General features: G+C 37.0%; 1 protein-coding gene across 1 annotated transcript in view; it reads left to right on the top strand.

Annotated features, from left to right (window-relative positions):
• Window positions 1-17596, top strand: part of LOC138326784 (amyloid beta precursor protein binding family B member 2-like) — a 99848-nt gene extending 82252 nt beyond the window's left edge. Inside the window, exons 10-16 of the mRNA XM_069272787.1 lie at window positions 4832-4918; window positions 5763-5878; window positions 6835-6908; window positions 7973-8081; window positions 8394-8459; window positions 12841-13099; window positions 14773-17596. Of these exons, the coding sequence (XP_069128888.1) occupies window positions 4832-4918; window positions 5763-5878; window positions 6835-6908; window positions 7973-8081; window positions 8394-8459; window positions 12841-13080 (692 nt within the window). The 3' untranslated portion in view covers window positions 13081-13099; window positions 14773-17596. The remainder of the gene's footprint in view (window positions 1-4831; window positions 4919-5762; window positions 5879-6834; window positions 6909-7972; window positions 8082-8393; window positions 8460-12840; window positions 13100-14772) is intronic.
• Window positions 17597-18624: the final 1028 nt, after the last annotated feature.

Below are 18624 nucleotides of genomic sequence, written 5' to 3'. Positions count from 1 at the left end.
TCAATGTGTACAAGGGCCTGTGGTATTCCCTCAATGTGTACAAGGGCCTGTGGTATTCCCTCAATGTGTACAAGACCCTGTGGTATTCTCTCAATGTGTATGAGGGTCAGTGGTATTCCTTCAATGTGTACAAGACCCTGTGGTATTCTCTCAATGTTTACAAGGGCCTGTGGTATTCTCTCAATGTGTACAAGGGCCTGTGGTATTCTCTCAATGTATACAAGACACTGTGGTATTACCTCAATGTGAACAAGGGCCTGTGGTATACTCACAATGTGTACAAGACCCTGTGGTATATTCCCTCAATGAGTACAAGGGCCTGTGGTATTCCCTCAATATATACAAGACATTGTGGTATTCTCTCAATGTATACAAGACACTGTGGTATTCCCTCAATGTGTACAATGGCCTGTGGTATTCTCACAATGTGTACAAGACCCTGTGGTATATTCCCTCAATGAGTACAAGGGCCTGTGGTATTCCCTCAATATGTACAAGACATTGTGGTATTCTCTCAATGTTTACAAGATCCTGTGGTATTCGCTCAATGTGTACAAGGGCCTGTGGTATTTGCTCAATGTGTACAAGACCCTGTGGTATTCCCTCAATGTGTATAAGGGCCTGTGGTATTCTCTCAATGTGTACAATGGTCAGTGGTATTCTCTCAATGTGTACAAGGTCCTGTGGTATTCGCTCAATGTGTTCAAGGGCCTGGGGAATTTCCTCAATGTGTACAAGACCCTGTGGTATTCTCTCAATGTGTACAAGACCCTGTGGTATTCTCTCAATGTGTACAAGGTCCTGTGGTATTCGCTCAATGTGTACAAGGGTCTGTGGTATTTGCTCAATGTGTACAAGACCCTGTGGTATTCCCTCAATGTGTACAAGACCCTGTGGTATTCCCTCAATGTGTACAAGGGCCTGTGGTATTCTCTCAATGTGTACAAGACTCTGTGGTATTCCCTCAATGTGTACAAGGGCCTGTGGTATTCTCTCAATGTGTACAAGAACCTGTGTTATTCTCTCAATGTTTACAAGACCCTGTGGTATTCTCTCAATGTGTACAAAACCCTGTGGTATTCCCTCAATGTGTATAATGGTCAGTGGTATTTTCTCAATGTGTACAAGGTCCTGTGGTATTCGCTCAATGTGAACAAGACCCTTTGGTATTCCCTCAATGTGTACAATGGTCAGTGGTATTCTCTCAATGTGTACAAGACCCTGTGGTATTCGCTCAATGTGTTCAAGGGCCTGGGGAATTTCCTCAATGTGTACAAGACCCTGTGGTATTCTCTCAATGTGTACAAGACCCTGTGGTATTCCCTCAATGTGTACAAGGGCCTGTGGTATTCCCTCAATGTGTACAAGACCCTGTGGTATTCTCTCAATGTGTACAAGACCCTGTGGTATTCTCTCAATGTGTACAAGGTCCTGTGGTATTTTCTCAATGTGTACAAGGGTCTGTGGTATTTGCTCAATGTGTACAAGACCCCAATGTGGTATTTTCTCAATGTGTACAAGTCCTGTGGTATTCGCTCATGTGTTCAAATGTGAACAAGACCTGTGGTATTCTCTCAATGTGTACAAGACCCTGTGGTATTCTCTCAATGTGTACAAGGTCCTGTGGTATTCGCTCAATGTGTACAAGGGTCTATGGTATTTGCTCAATGTGTACAAGACCAGTGGTATTCCCTCAATGTGTACAAGACCCTGTGGTATTCCTCAATGTTTACAAGGCCTGTGGTATTCTCTCAATGTGTACAAGACTCTGTGGTATTCCCTCCATGTGTACAAGGGCCTGTGGTATTCTCACAATGTGTACAAGAACCTGTGTATTCTCTCAATGTTTACAAGACCCTGTGGTATTCTCTCAATGTGTACAAGGTCCTGTGGTATTCTCTCAATGTGTACAAGGGTCTGTGGTATTTGCTCAATGTGTACAAGACCCAGTGGTATTCCCTCAATGTGTACAAGACCCTGTGGTATTCCCTCAATGTTTACAAGGGCCTGTGGTATTCTCTCAATGTGTACAAGACTCTGTGGTATTCCTCAATGTGTTCAAGGGCCTGGGGAATTTCCTCAATGTGTACAAGACCGTGGTATTCTCTCAATGTGTACAAGACCCTGTGGTATTCTCTCAATGTGTACAAGGTCCTGTGGTATTCTCTCAATGTGTACAAGGGTCTGTGGTATTTGCTCAATGTGTACAAGACCCAGTGGTATTCCCCAATGTGTACAAGACCCTGTGGTATTCCCTCAATGTGACAAGGGCTTGTGGTATTCTCTCAATGTGTACAAAACCCTGTGGTATTCCCTCAATGTGTATAATGGTCAGTGGTTTTTTTCTCAATGTGTACAAGGTCCTGTGGTATTCGCTCAATGTGAACAAGACCCTTTGGTATTCCCTCAATGTGTACAATGGTCAGTGGTATTCTCTCAATGTGTACAAGGTCCTGTGGTATTCGCTCAATGTGTTCAAGGGCCTGGGGAATTTCCTCAATGTGAACAAGACCCTGTGGTATTCTCTCAATGTGTACAAGACCCTGTGGTATTCCTCAATGTGTACAATGGTCAGTGGTATTCGCTCAATGTGTACAAGGGTCTGTGGTATTTGCTCAATGTGTACAAGACCCAGTGGTATTCCCTCAATGTGTACAAGACCCTGTGGTATTCCCTCAATGTGTACAAGGGCCTGTGGTATTCTCTCAATGTGTACAAGGGCCTGTGGTATTCCCTCAATGTGTACAAGGGCCTGTGGTATTCTCACAATGTGTACAAGAACCCTGTGGTATTCTCTCAATGTTACAAGACCCTGTGGTATTCTCTCAATGTGTACAAAACCCTGTGGTATTCCTCAATGGTACAATGTGTATTCTAATGTGTACAATGTGGTATTCTCTCAATGTGTACAAGACCCTGTGGTATTCCCTCAATGTGTACAAGGGCCTGTGGTATTCTCTCAATGTGTACAATGGTCAGTGGTATTCTCTCAATGTGTACAAGACCCTGTGGTATTCCCTCTCAATGTTTACAAGGGCCTGTGGTATTCTCTCAATGTGTACAAAACCCTGTGGTATTCCCTCAATGTGTATAATGGTCAGTGGTATTTTCTCAATGTGTACAAGGTCCTGTGGTATTCGCTCAATGTGAACAAGACCCTTTGGTATTCCCTCAATGTGTACAATGGTCAGTGGTATTCTCTCAATGTGTACAAGGTCCTGTGGTATTCGCTCAATGTGTTCAAGGGCCTGGGGAATTTCCTCAATGTGTACAAGACCCTGTGGTATTCTCTCAATGTGTACAAGACCCTGTGGTATTCTCTCAATGTGTACAAGGTCCTGTGGTATTCGCTCAATGTGTACAAGGGTCTGTGGTATTTGCTCAATGTGTACAAGACCCAGTGGTATTCCCTCAATGTGTACAAGACCCTGTGGTATTCCCTCAATGTTTACAAGGGCCTGTGGTATTCTCTCAATGTGTACAAGACCCAGTGGTATTCCCTCAATGTGTACAAGGGTATTCCTCAATGTGTACAAGACTCTGTGTATTCCTCAATGTGTACAAGGGCCTGTGGTATTCTCTCAATGTGTACAAGACCCTGTGGTATTCCCTCAATGTTTACAAGGGCCTGTGGTATTCTCTCAATGTGTACAAAACCCTGTGGTATTCCCTCAATGTGTATAATGGTCAGTGGTATTTTCTCAATGTGTACAAGGTCCTGTGGTATTCTCTCAATGTGTACAAGACCCTGTGGTATTCCCTCAATGTGTACAATGGTCAGTGGTATTCTCTCAATGTGTACAAGACCCTGTGGTATTCGCTCAATGTGAACAAGACCCTGTGGTATTCCCTCAACGTTTACAAGGGCCTGTGGTATTCTCTCAATGTGTACAAGACTCTGGTATTCTCTCAATGTGTACAAGGGCCTGTGGTATTCGCTCAATGTGTACTAGGGCCTGTGGTATTCTCTCAATGTGTACAAGTCTCTGTGGTATTCTCTCAATATGTACAAGGGCCTGTGGTATTCCCTCAATGTGTACAAGGGCCTGTGGTATTCTCTCAATGTGTACAAGTCTCTGTGGTATTCCCTCAAATGTGTACAAGGCTCTGTGGTATTCCCTCAATGTGTACAAGGGTCAGTGGTATTCTCTCAATGTGTAAAAGCCCTGTGGTATTTCCTCAATGTGTACAAGACTCTGTGGTATTTCCTCAATATGTACAAGGGCCAGTGGTATTCTCTCAATGTGAAAGCCATGATCACATCCTGATACTGGTTCTCAATCTGTAAAAGTGAGAACATCTAACTTATTTCTTTCTGCATGTTTTAAGGGCCCCGTTTACGAGACACATCACATATTTTCAAACATCATTTTATTTTTGATTATTTATTGATTCTCACAAAGAACTTGGAGTAGAATTAGTGCAGAATTATGTGTACGGTGTTCTATTATCTGATGATACATTAATGCTGCTGTAATACGTTTCATTGTGTTTGACTGATATTGTATTCACAGTAACCTAGTCTAGTCCCCTGGGTACTCTAACCTAACATGCCCTGTTTTATAAAATGGAATATACCTTTCTATTAGATAAGGGACTATGTATACTCTCTATGGGGGAGGAAGGCTTGAGATACATTCCATGTATTACAATTGATAAACTTTAGATATATTGAAAAAAATTGAAGTGATAAAACAAGGTTTTGGCTGTAGAAAACTTTCCAGTGTAGACCAGTATAGCCATACACTGGTGTAGTATGATGTAAATCAATCTATGTATAACTTTTATAGAGAAATGTCCGAAGTTTCAACAATGCCTCTACTATTTCTAGATGCCTCGTTCCCCACCCCAATGGAAGAGCCGAAGAAGATCATCCGTTGTCACTACATTGGGCTGGAGTGTGTCACACGACCTACAGGTAAATTGTTGATATCATAGTTCACAGGTAAATCTTAGATATCATTGTTCACAGGTAAATTATTGATATCATAGTTCACAGGTAAATCTCTGATATCATAGTTCACAGGTAAATCTCTGATATCATAGTTCACAGGTAAATCTCTGATATCATAGTTCACAGGTAAATCTCTGATATCATAGTTCACAGGTAAATCTCTGATATCATAGTTCACAGGTAAATCTCTGATATCATAGTTCACAGGTAAATCTCTGATATCATAGTTCACAGGTAAATCTCCTGATATCATAGTTCACAGGTAAATCTCTGATATCATAGTTCACAGGTAAATCTCTGATATCATAGTTCACAGGTAAATCTCTGATATCATAGTTCACAGGTAAATCTCTGATATCATAGTTCACAGGTAAATCTCTGATATCATAGTTCACAGGTAAATTGTTGATATCATAGTTCACAGGTAAATCTCTGATATCATAGTTCACAGGTAAATCTCTGATATCATAGTTCACAGGTAAATCTCTGATATCATAGTTCACAGGTAAATCTCTGATATCATTGTTCACAGGTAAATCTCTGATATTATAGTTCACAGGTAAATTACTGATTTTATGATTCACAGATAAATTTCATATTCTTTAACTTTTCAAGATAGGTTTAGGTTAACATGTTCTCCCTTTACATTTCTCAGGAAAAAAACAGAAATTACTGAATTCTTAAATCATGTACAATGTAAATTCAACTGATTCCATCAAGGAACAAAATTGAAAAAGGAAATAGCTTGAGGGATTTCCTTGGCCAAAGATTTTCTAAAGTCTTATAAAATGACACACTATGTTTACAGGGACGGAGATAATCAACAGTGCTATTGACGCCGCTCTCATGAGGGTTCCACCGGAGAAATGGCTTTTTGTCAACGTGAATATTGCTCCCTCCACAATCACGATCTCAGAACATGGGGTTAGTGTTATCTGTAATGTATGCTTTATCTCAGTCAAACACTCCATAAAACTAAGGGGAAAATCTACGTCCAGTTCAATGTAGGTATATACAGGGGCTACGCTGGCTGAGTGGTTCAGGTGCATATTACCACTAGAGGTCATTTGGATATTATATATTCAGGTGAAGCCGGGTGAGTATACATTGATAAACCTCACGATTCTGCGACTTGACACCCAGAAACAGAGTCTGCTCATCAGAGATTATAAAGCAGTTTGTCATAAGGTTTGGCTGAGTTTGTCTTATCATTGAAATGAAGTCTTACACCTTTGTGATAGGCAGTACCTGTTTATAAATACACTAACCCTGAATGTGATGTGTGATAGGCAGTATCTGTTTATAAATACACTAACCCTGAATGTGATGTGTGATAGGCAGTATCTGTTTATAAATACACTAACCCTGAATGTGATGTGTGATAGGCAGTATCTGTTTATAAATACACTAACCCTGAATGTGATGTGTGATAGGCAGTATCTGTTTATAAATACACTAACCCTGAATGTGATGTGTGATAGGCAGTACCTGTTTATAAATACACTAACCCTGAATGTGATGTGTGATAGGCAGTATCTGTTTATAAATACACTAACCCTGAATGTGATGTGTGATAGGCAGTACCTGTTTATAAATACACTAACCCTGAATGTGATGTGTGATAAATACACTAACCCTGAATGTGATGTGTGATAGGCAGTATCTGTTTATAAATACACTAACCCTGAATGTGATGTGTGATAGGCAGTATCTGTTTATAAATACACTAACCCTGAATGTGATGTGTGATAGACACAGGATGACTTATAATCATGTGGTGACAGACATTTAATTTTTATCTCATCACAAAATGTGTTTTTTCTTTATCAGAATTGTCATAGAAACCTTGTAATATATATTGTAACATTCTTCTATTTCAGAAACCTGAGAATAAAATAGATGAATGCCGTGTGAGATACCTTTCCTTCATGGGGATATCTGTAACCAACCCAAAGTAAGTCGGATCATGACAAATGAAATTTGTTATCACTATTTCTCAGAAAACACTAAAAGATCTCTCTCAAAAAATTTCATATGAAGGTTCCCCTTGGTGTCTTAAGTTATCATACACATTGCATTTTGGGACCAATTAGGAGACAAGATGGCCGACTCATAGGAAATAGGGGAAAAGCAGAGAAAAGGTCTGTCTCCATCAACGCACATTAATCATTCAATGGTAGGAGCCAAGATCCCTCGGCTGTAAAATAAAATAAAAAAATCCCTCTGGGACCACTTGTAACCAAATGGTCCTTTTACACAACAAATGAACTTTATATTTGGGACCTTATTAAAAAGGTGGTCTTTATACTGATGTGGCCGCTAAGGCAGGTTCTACTGTATTTAACTTTTGGTAAAATTTTGCCTATTCCGTCATTGTATACATTTTAACAAAATTACGAGCTCCATTGCAAGTAGATATCATTATTTTGAGAGCAAAATTCACATCGTTTTCTCTGAAAAGTATGGTATTACACTGGAAAACACACGACATCACAATCAATATCTACCCAATACCTACAAGGGCAGATATATATAACTCTCAAATATGCTAATACAGAATACTTGTAGATTGTGTTTTACTATATTGTTTTTTTCTATTAAACTATATTTCTAAGTCATAGTGACCTTATTTGTGACCTATATACCTAGGCTGTAGTAACTTTATTTGTGTCTTTATTTGTATTTTGTAATGACTATATTTGTAGGTTGTAATGACCTTATTTATAACCTATATATGTAGGTTGCAGTGACCTTATTTGTGACCTGTATTTGTAGGTTGTAATGACCTTATTTATAACCTATATATGTAGGTTGCAGTGACCTTATTTGTGACCTGTATTTGTAGGTTGTAATGACCTTATTTGTGACCTATATTTGTAGGTTTTAGTGACCTTATTTGTGACCTATATTTGTAGGGTGTAATGACTTTTTGTGACCTATATTTGTAGGTTTTAGTTACCTTATTTATGACCTATATTTGGAGGTTTTAGTGACCTTATTTGTGACCTATATTTGTAGGGTGTGTGCATTCATTAACCATGGTGCTGAGGATCAGTTCTATGCCCAAGTGTTCCACTGTGAACCGACCGCTGGACCATTGTGTAAAACCATTGAGGCAGCATGTAAGGTAAGGTATTTATAAAAATCATCAAGGACGCCTGTAAGTACCAATAAGCAGTTCATGTTATAGAGTAAAAGTTTCCATGTAAAACCATACTTGATTATCCAATACATTTTGGATGTTTTCAAGGTTATATACCCACATGAATGTATTTGGCTCTGTTAGCTCTGTTTTGTAAATTGATCTGTTAAAACATGTAGAATACATGTATTAGAAACACTAATTTAGAGGTAGTAATCTGTCAGTGACCATAGCTTTAATTTATCCCTGAAACTAAAGTTTTAAAATGTTTAAATTGAGAATTTTTGCTTGATTTAGCTGAGGTACCAGAAATGTTTGGATGCCCACCCAACTACCCCTACCCCCAAACAACCCACAGGCAAGGTAAGACAGATACCCGGGGTACAAAAGCACTTCTGATTCTGTTGATTTCAGATACATATTTTATTTTGTGAATTCTGCAGTTTTGTAGCTAGAGTGTTATGAATTAACACATAAAAAATCTATACATACTACAGAGTAATCCTCTCTTGTAGGCTTAAGTCATCAGTTTGGGTGAGAGTTATCCTCTCTTGTAGGCTTAAGTCATCAGTTTGGGTGAGAGTTATCTACCTTGTAGGCTTAAGTCATCAGTTTGGATGAGAGTTATCCTCTCTTGTAGGCTTAAGTCATCAGTTTGGATGAGAGTTATCCTCTCTTGTAGGCTTAAGTCATCAGTTTGGGTGAGAGTTATCTACCTTGTAGGCTTAAGTCATCAGTTTGGATGAGAGTTATCCTCTCTTGTAGGCTTAAGTCATCAGTTTGGGTGAGAGTTATCCTCTCTTGTAGGCTTAAGTCATCAGTTTGGGTGAGAGTTATCCTCTCTTGTAGGCTTAAGTCATCAGTTTGGATGAGAGTTATCCTCTCTTGTAGGCTTAAGTCATCAGTTTGGATGAGAGTTATCCTCTCTTGTAGGCTTAAGTCATCAGTTTGGATGAGAGTTATCCTCTCTTGTAGGCTTAAGTCATCAGTTTGGGTGAGAGTTATCCTCTCTTGTAGGCTTAAGTCATCAGTTTGGATGAGAGTTATCCTCTCTTGTAGGCTTAAGTCATCAGTTTGGGTGAGAGTTATCCTCTCTTGTAGGCTTAAGTCATCAGTTTGGGTGAGAGTTATCCTCTCTTGTAGGCTTAAGTCATCAGTTTGGATGAGAGTTATCCTCTCTTGTAGGCTTAAGTCATCAGTTTGGATGAGAGTTATCCTCTCTTGTAGGCTTAAGTCATCAGTTTGGGTGAGAGTTATCCTCTCTTGTAGGCTTAAGTTATCAGTTTGGGTGAGAGTTATCCTCTCTTGTAGGCTTAAGTCATCAGTTTGGGTGAGAGTTATCCTCTCTTGTAGGCTTAAGTCATCAGTTTGGATGAGAGTTATCCTCTCTTGTAGGCTTAAGTCATCAGTTTGGATGAGAGTTATCCTCTCTTGTAGGCTTAAGTCATCAGTTTGGATGAGAGTTATCCTCTCTTGTAGGCTTAAGTCATCAGTTTGGGTGAGAGTTATCCTCTCTTGTAGGCTTAAGTCATCAGTTTGGATGAGAGTTATCCTCTCTTGTAGGCTTAAGTCATCAGTTTGGATGAGAGTTATCCTCTCTTGTAGGCTTAAGTCATCAGTTTGGATGAGAGAGTTATCCTCTCTTGTAGGCTTAAGTCATCAGTTTGGATGAGAGTTATCCTCTCTTGTAGGCTTAAGTCATCAGTTTGGATGAGAGTTATCCTCTCTTGTAGGCTTAAGTCATCAGTTTGGATGAGAGTTATCCTCTCTTGTAGGCTTAAGTCATCAGTTTGGATGAGAGTTATCCTCTCTTGTAGGCTTAAGTTATCAGTTTGGATGAGAGTTATCCTCTCTTGTAGGCTTAAGTCATCAGTTTGGATGAGAGTTATCCTCTCTTGTAGGCTTAAGTCATCAGTTTGGATGAGAGTTATCTCCTCTTGTAGGCTTAAGTCATCAGTTTGGATGAGAGTTATCCTCTCTTGTAGGCTTAAGTCATCACAGTTTGGATGAGAGTTATCCTCTCTTGTAGGCTTAAGTTATCAGTTTGGGTGAGAGTTATCCTCTCTTGTAGGCTTAAGTTATCAGTTTGGGTGAGAGTTATCCTCTCTTGTAGGCTTAAGTTATCAGTTTGGGTGAGAGTTATCCTCTCTTGTAGGCTTAAGTCATCAGTTTGGATGAGAGTTATCCTCTCTTGTAGGCTTAAGTTATCAGTTTGGGTGAGAGTTATCCTCTCTTGTAGGCTTAAGTTATCAGTTTGGGTGAGAGTTATCCTCTCTTGTAGGCTTAAGTTATCAGTTTGGGTGAGAGTTATCCTCTCTTGTAGGCTTAAGTTATCAGTTTGGGTGAGAGTTATCCTCTCTTGCAGGCTTAAGTTATCAGTTTGGGTGAGAGTTATCCTCTCTTGCAGGCTTAAGTTATCAGTTTGGGTGAGAGTTATCCTCTCTTGTAGGCTTAAGTTATCAGTTTGGGTGAGAGTTATCCTCTCTTGCAGGCTTAAGTTATCAGTTTGGATGAGAGTTATCCTCTCTTGTAGGCTTAAGTCATCAGTTTGGGTGAGAGTTACCTACTCTTGTAGACTTTAGTCATCAGTTTGGATGAGAGTTATCTACTCTTGTAGGCTTAAGTCATCAGTTTGGATGAGATTTATCTACTCTTGTAGGCTTAAGTCATCAGTTTGGGTGAGAGTTATCTACTCTTGTAGGCTTAAGTCATCAGTTTGGGTGAGAGTTATCTACTCTTGTAGGCTTAAGTCATCAGTTTGAGTGAGAGTTATCTACTCTTGTAGGCTTAAGTCATCAGTTTGGGTGAGAGTTACCTACTCTTGTAGGCTTAAGTCATCAGTTTGGGTGAGAGTTATCTACTCTTGTAGGCTTAAGTCATCAGTTTGGGTGAGAGTTATCTACTCTTGTAGGCTTAAGTCATCAGTTTGGGTGAGAGTTATCTACTCTTGTAGGCTTAAGTCATCAGTTTGGATGAAGAGATATCTACTCTTGTAGGCTTAAGTCATCAGTTTGGGTGAGAGTTATCTACTCTTGTAGGCTTAAGTCATCAGTTTGGGTGAGAGTTATCTACTCTTGTAGGCTTAAGTCATCAGTTTGGGTGAGAGTTATCTACTCTTGTAGGCTTAAGTCATCAGTTTGGGTGAGAGTTATCTACTCTTGTAGGCTTAAGTCATCAGTTTGGGTGAGAGTTATCTACTCTTGTAGGCTTAAGTCATCAGTTTGGGTGAGAGTTATCTACTCTTGTAGGCTTAAGTCATCAGTTTGGGTGAGAGTTATCTACTCTTGTAGGCTTAAGTCATCAGTTTGGGTGAGAGTTATCTACTCTTGTAGGCTTAAGTCATCAGTTTGGGTGAGAGTTATCCTACTCTTGTAGGCTTAAGTCATCAGTTTGGGTGAGAGTTATCTACTCTTTTAGGCTTAAGTCATCAGTTTGGGTGAGAGTTATCTACTCTTGTAGGCTTAAGTCATCAGTTTGGGTGAGAGTTATCTACTCTTGTAGGCTTAAGTCATCAGTTTGGGTGAGAGTTATCTACTCTTGTAGGCTTAAGTCATCAGTTTGGGTGAGAGTTATCTACTCTTGTAGGCTTAAGTCATCAGTTTGGGTGAGAGTTATCTACTCTTGTAGGCTTAAGTCATCAGTTTGGGTGAGAGTTATCTACTCTTGTAGGCTTAAGTCATCAGTTTGGGTGAGAGTTATCTACTCTTGTAGGCTTAAGTCATCAGTTTGGGTGAGAGTTATCTACTCTTGTAGACTTAAGTCATCAGTTTGGATGAAGAGTTATCTACTCTTGTAGGCTTAAGTCATCAGTTTGGGTGAGAGTTATCTACTCTTGTAGACTTAAATCATCAGTTTGGATGAGAGTTACTATCTCTACTCTTGTAGGCTTAAGTCTAGTACAGTGGTGAGAGTTATCTACTCTTGTAGGCTTAAGTCATCAGTTTGGGTGAGAGTTATCTACTCTTGTAGACTTAAATCATCAGTTTGGATGAAGAGTTATCTACTCTTGTAGACTTAAATCATCAGTTTGGGTGAGAGTTATCTACTCTTGTAGACTTAAATCATCAGTTTGGGTGAGAGTTATCTACTCTTGTAGACTTAAATCATCAGTTTGGGTGAGAGTTATCTACTCTTGTAGACTTAAATCATCAGTTTGGGTGAGAGTTATCTACTCTTGTAGACTTAAATCATCAGTTTGGGTGAGAGTTATCTACTCTTGTAGACTTAAATCATCAGTTTGGGTGAGAGTTATCTACTCTTGTAGGCTTAAGTCATCAGTTTGGGTGAGAGTTATCTACTCTTGTAGGCTTAAGTCATCAGTTTGGGTGAAGAGTTATCTACTCTGGTTGGCTTAAGTCATCAGTTTAGGTGAAGAGTTATCTACTCACGCTGGCTTAAGTCATCAGTTTGGATGAGAAAATAATTTCACAGATGTCACTATTCTCAGAAATATGAAATATCATAATAAGAATATATGAACAAGTGGGGATAATTCTGCATTTACAAAGGACAGGATTCCGTTATCTTATCTTTTGTGATTTCTTTCTGACATTATTTTGATGCATATTTTATTTTATTTTATGAAAATTATATTCATCTTTGTAATTAGTTTTATTTTCTTTCTTTTTATCATTCTTCTTTTCTGTAAAACGTTTTGTTTTGTATCATTTATTTGTGATTTTCTACTTTATTTTGTATGATTTATTGTGTTGTATTCTCTGTTTGATATCCTCTACCCATATAGACAATAAGTGAAGCTCTCAAATCCAGCGCCCAGACAGTGCAGGCTAGTGTCAAAGTAGGGGCGCAGTCGATGCAGGCCGGGGTCAAAACAGGCGCCCTAACGGTGCAGGCCGGGGTCAAAACAGGTGCCCTAACGGTGCAGGCCGGGGTCAAAGCAGGACTATCAAGTGTACATAGTGTGTTTTCACGGTTAAAAAATAAAACGCTGAGTCCCAAGGAGGAGACCCAGTCAGGAAGCTGAGACAAGATGTATACTAAATGTAAGGCATGGTAGTAATTAGGATGGTAAGATAAAATGAACATTCTAGAATTAACAATTTATACTTCACAACAGTGATTAATTGTGAAAATAACATTGATGAAATAGAATCTAATGCTTGTAGCGATGAAACATTCAAAGATATCCTAATGAGTACCTATTTCATTTACACCCTGTGTTACATGTAACAATAATCCTTCATTGTATTTACACCCTGTGTTACATGTAACAATAATCCTTCATTGTATTTACACCCTGTGTTACATGTAACAATAATCCTTCATTGTATTTACACCCTGTGTTACATGTAACAATAATCCTTCATTGTATTTACACCCTGTGTTACATGTAACAATAATCCTTCATTGTATTTACACCCTGTGTTACATGTAACAATAATCCTTCATTGTATTTACACCCTGTGTTACATGTAACAATAATCTTTCATTGTATTTACACCCTGTGTTACATGTAACAATAATCCTTCATTGTATTTACACCCTGTGTTACATGTAACAATAATCCTTCATTGTATTTACACCCTGTGTTACATGTAACAATAATCCTTCATTGTATTTACACCCTGTGTTACATGTAACAATAATCCTTCATTGTATTTACACCCTGTGTTACATGTAACAATAATCCTTCATTGTATTTTCTCTAACTAGTGCCTAGATAAAGATCCCTTCCTCTACCTTATTTTCCTCCATTTCCTGGCAATATATTCCCATATAGATAAAACTTCTCCTATACCGGTCATCTCTAAACATCTTAACAAGTAATAGTCCCTGAAAGTATCTTATATGAGGATCACTGCTCCAATGGACAAAGAGATGAGGCCTATAGCTTTATCAGAACTTTAATCTACATGGAACACCTTTTCCAGCATATGTCTCTGGTGAAAACATTAGCTTTGTTGTTACCAAAGGTGATGTGGTTTTATCTAACTTTAAACTGGCTCCATCTTTGATATGCTTGTGCTTATTTTGAGAATGGCCACCAGCCTTTAGAAAATTGAACAATATTAACAAAATTGAGCTTTAGAATTTCATTTACTGTGATTGTTTACAAAGTAAGGTGAGATCATCATCATTGTTTGTGATTGTCTGATCCAAGGTTTCATTAAGGGGAGATAGTCTGTGATTGTCTGATTGCAAAGACATTCCAGTACTATCATTCAGCTACAAAACTCTTATGATGTCTGTTGTCAAGTCTAAAACAGTCCAAATTTAGAAATATTACGCTTTGCAATCATTTTTTATTTGATTGTTTTGTTGTTATTTAGGTTTGCATGAAAGGTGAATTCAGGAAGTGTTAAGTTATCAGACTATGAACCTAATTATCACTTCCATTTATTTATGTAAGGATTAACTTGAGTAGATATAACATTTCAATCTCAAGCTTTCATGATTTATGATGAGAGTAAGAAGATAATGTTTTCAAAATTCAGAATACTTTTTGGGACTTTTTTCTTTGAAACCATTATATTATTATCTGAACCAATCAGAAGCAATTTTACAAACGGTGATGACATATTTTGCTTTTTAGGCTGATAAGAACATTTTAAGCCAATGAAAATGCTTGTTTCAAGTAAAGTTGAATTTAATGTAAAATGTCCTAGCATTCTAGAAGATGAATTTGTACTAATTGATTTGATTATCTGATTTTCAGACGTTCGGTGCTTGCTTCAGACACAGTGTCCAGAATATGATTGAAACTCTCAAGTCTCCCACCAAGTAACCATGACGATGGCTGCTAGGGTGGTTACCCTGCCAAATACAGCCAAGCTGTCTTGCGGGAACATCAGACTATTTATAGAGTTCCAGTCATGTAATGCACATGTTTTTTGTGGTCAGGTGACACTATTTATAGCTTTAGACATGTGATTAGTCACTAGGTGAATATAAGTCAGACATATGCCAATCAAAATGCCATTATTGTATTATATACATGGAATAACTAAGTATGATAATGCTTTTGATTTTAATGTGACGTTGTGAACATCACAAGCATTTCAGTGACACCATTATTGGATGTTAATGTTTAAAGCATTTACATGACACTGATTTCTCACATGAAATGGACCAAACATTTAAATAACTTTTGATTTGTTGTTTTGATGCATATTAGCTTGATGCATTTCATCTAAATACAGAAGTATATTTACCATGTAAACCTTGTTGTGGAGACATTTTGTATGATCTGTATCATCATGCTGTTTGTTATGATGTGTTTATTTAAGAGCATTGATGAACTTATCGTCATTACTTGGTTATAGACAGGATAGATTAGGACATTGCAATATTTGATATGAATTGTAATTCGTGAGCAAACATAAAGATATGATGTGTTACTCAGATATACTGTAAAGTGATCGTGATAGATAATGGTGACCAGTTACATGAACCGTTACACAGCAGGTTTATTGTGTAGTAATAGCTGTTGGTTACATCTGTCTTTGTGCAATATTTAGTTAAATACCAATTCCTGGTATCTATAGAATTAGCCGCCATGTCGTGTATATTTACCTCGCGATTACTGTAGAATAAGCCATCATATTGTATTATATTTACCTTGCTATTCTTGTAGAAGTAGCCATCCTATTGTGCAGTATTTACCTTGCGATTCTTGTAGAATAATCCATCATTTACCTGGCTATCCCACCCTCATTACCTGTTAGTGTTGTAACATTATAGAGATCTGCTTCCCAAGGATTGTGATAGTATATGTGATCATTCACTATTTTATTCACACTTGTAATATTATCTTTATTTTAAACTTTATGATCCTGTAGAATTATTTTACATCCTAAGGATATTTAGATTTTTTATAAAGATCTGTAGCCTTACCATAAAGTGTATAGATTTTTACCTTGTGATGTTTTCATCATACCAGCATATCTTTTTCTTTTAAATATGGAGGCATTTTATCGCATCTTTGGCTATTTATTTGATTTTTAAAGCATCTATGAAATATTTCATATTACTGATACAGATTTTACTCTTCAACTGCACAGTCTTTAGTAGACTTTTATCAAATCAATATTTGTCGTCTTTTAAAGTTTATAACTAGAACTTACCATGTTTTTTGGTCATAAGTGATATATGCCCCGGTACAGAAACATGTGACTACTCTCCAATGAATCCTGTGCATTTTCTGAGGTCAGTCATATGTTTATGCAAGCAAATTGTACTGTAGGTGTATTGGTTTCTTTGTTAGTTCACTTTTACCTTATCGTTTAATTTGAACAACCAGTTACAACTGCTTTGCTGACCTAGCTGAATTAAATATTGTGATAATGTTGTAGATAAATTAGCAGGCTATGTAATAGTTTCTGATAGAGAGTCGTTCAGTCAGATTTACCTGCATGAGTTGTTTCCCTTTAATCACTTGACACATTAGGACTCCAGGTTATCTCCCCTTTCTTGCCTCTGTAGTTACACTTGAAAGTCTCATTACATCTTACATATAAAAATATGTATTTGTATTTGCATTCCAGATTATGATAGATTAATGAGTTGTTTTATAAGGTTGCATTGGTCTTTATCAGCATTTGTACTTAACATTACATTTAACCTTTTATGAAAAATAGCTTGATTTAAATTGAAGAGTTATAAAATGTTTTTAGCTTTCCATATGAATTAAAAGCTGAATCTTTAACTTAGTATTGATAAGAGGATCCTTTAAAAAGAGGTGTTACTTTTCAAACGTTTATATTTGTTCCTCCTATTCACAAAGTTTCCCCTTAATTTTCTACAAATTTCTTCCATATTTTACGATTTTCTCTTAATTTCTTCCAGGATTGTCTTGTGCCATACATCCTTGTTATATACATATTTACTGCTTTTTTAGGTTGCCTTAGGTATGTGCATTTTACATGATAACATACTAGCCAATGGTTCTTTGGTTGTTGTGTATCTGTATGTGTTTTGTCTGATGTTAAACTATGTTCTGTACAAGCAGAAAATAGATATGTTTAAAATCTAAACAGATATGCTTCATTTCTAAACCGGAGAAAATGGTATCACGTTTGTTCATTTGAGTTTTAGAATGTCTGTCAAATATAAACTGTTTCATTTCAAAACCAGCCCAGAACTTAAAATGCTTTTTACCCCTTGAGACGTTAAGGGAAAGTATGCAGTAGATATGATTAGGGTAAAGGTATTTAACATACACATGTAACATAGATATGTGGTGATACATTAGTATATAATCATGTGACTAGACATGACACATTAGTATAATCATGTGACTAGACATGACACATTAGTATATAATCATGTGACTAGACATGACACATTAGTATATAATCATGTGACTAGACATGACACATTAGTATATAATCATGTGACTAGATATGACACATTAGTATATAATCATGTGACTAGATATGACACATTAGTATATAATCATGTGACTAGACATGACACATTAGTATATAATCATGTGACTAGATATGACACATTAGTATATAATCATGTGACTAGATATGACACATTAGTATAGATCATGTGACTAGATATGACACATTAGTATATAATCATGTGACTAGATATGACACATTAGTATATAATCATGTGACTAGACATGACACATTAGTATATAATCATGTGACTAGACATGACACATTAGTATATAATCATGTGACTAGACATGACACATTAGTATATAATCATGTGACTAGACATGACACATTAGTATATAATCATGTGACTAGACATGACACATTAGTATATAATCATGTGACTAGACATGACACATTAGTATATAATCATGTGACTAGATATGACACATTAGTATATAATCATGTGACTAGATATGACACATTAGTATAATCATGTGACTAGACATGACACATTAGTATAATCATGTGACTAGATATGACACATTAGTATAATCATGTGACTAGACATGACACATTAGTATAATCATGTGACTAGATATGACACATTAGTATATAATCATGTGACTAGACATGACACATTAGTATATAATCATGTGACTAGACATGACACATTAGTATAATCATGTGACTAGACATGACACATTAGTATATAATCATGTGACTAGACATGACACATTAGTATATAATCATGTGACTAGACATGACACATTAGTATATAATCATGTGACTAGACATGATACATTAGTATATAATCATGTGACTAGACATGACACATTAGTATATAATCATGTGACTAGACATGACACATTAGTATATAATCATGTGACTAGACATGACACATTAGTATATAATCATGTGACTAGACATGACACATTAGTATATAATCATGTGACTAGATATGACACATTAGTATATGATCATGTGACTAGACATGACACATTAGTATATAATCATGTGACTAGACATGACACATTAGTATATAATCATGTGACTAGATATGACACATTAGTATATAATCATGTGACTAGATATGACACATTAGTATATAATCATGTGACTAGATATGACACATTAGTATATAATCATGTGACTAGATATGACACATTAGTATATAATCA

This window comes from Argopecten irradians, chromosome 7 (genome assembly GCF_041381155.1).
Source record: "Argopecten irradians isolate NY chromosome 7, Ai_NY, whole genome shotgun sequence".
In the NCBI taxonomy this organism is placed as follows: domain Eukaryota; kingdom Metazoa; phylum Mollusca; class Bivalvia; order Pectinida; family Pectinidae; genus Argopecten; species Argopecten irradians.
This window is presented reverse-complemented; position numbering and strand designations above follow the sequence as displayed.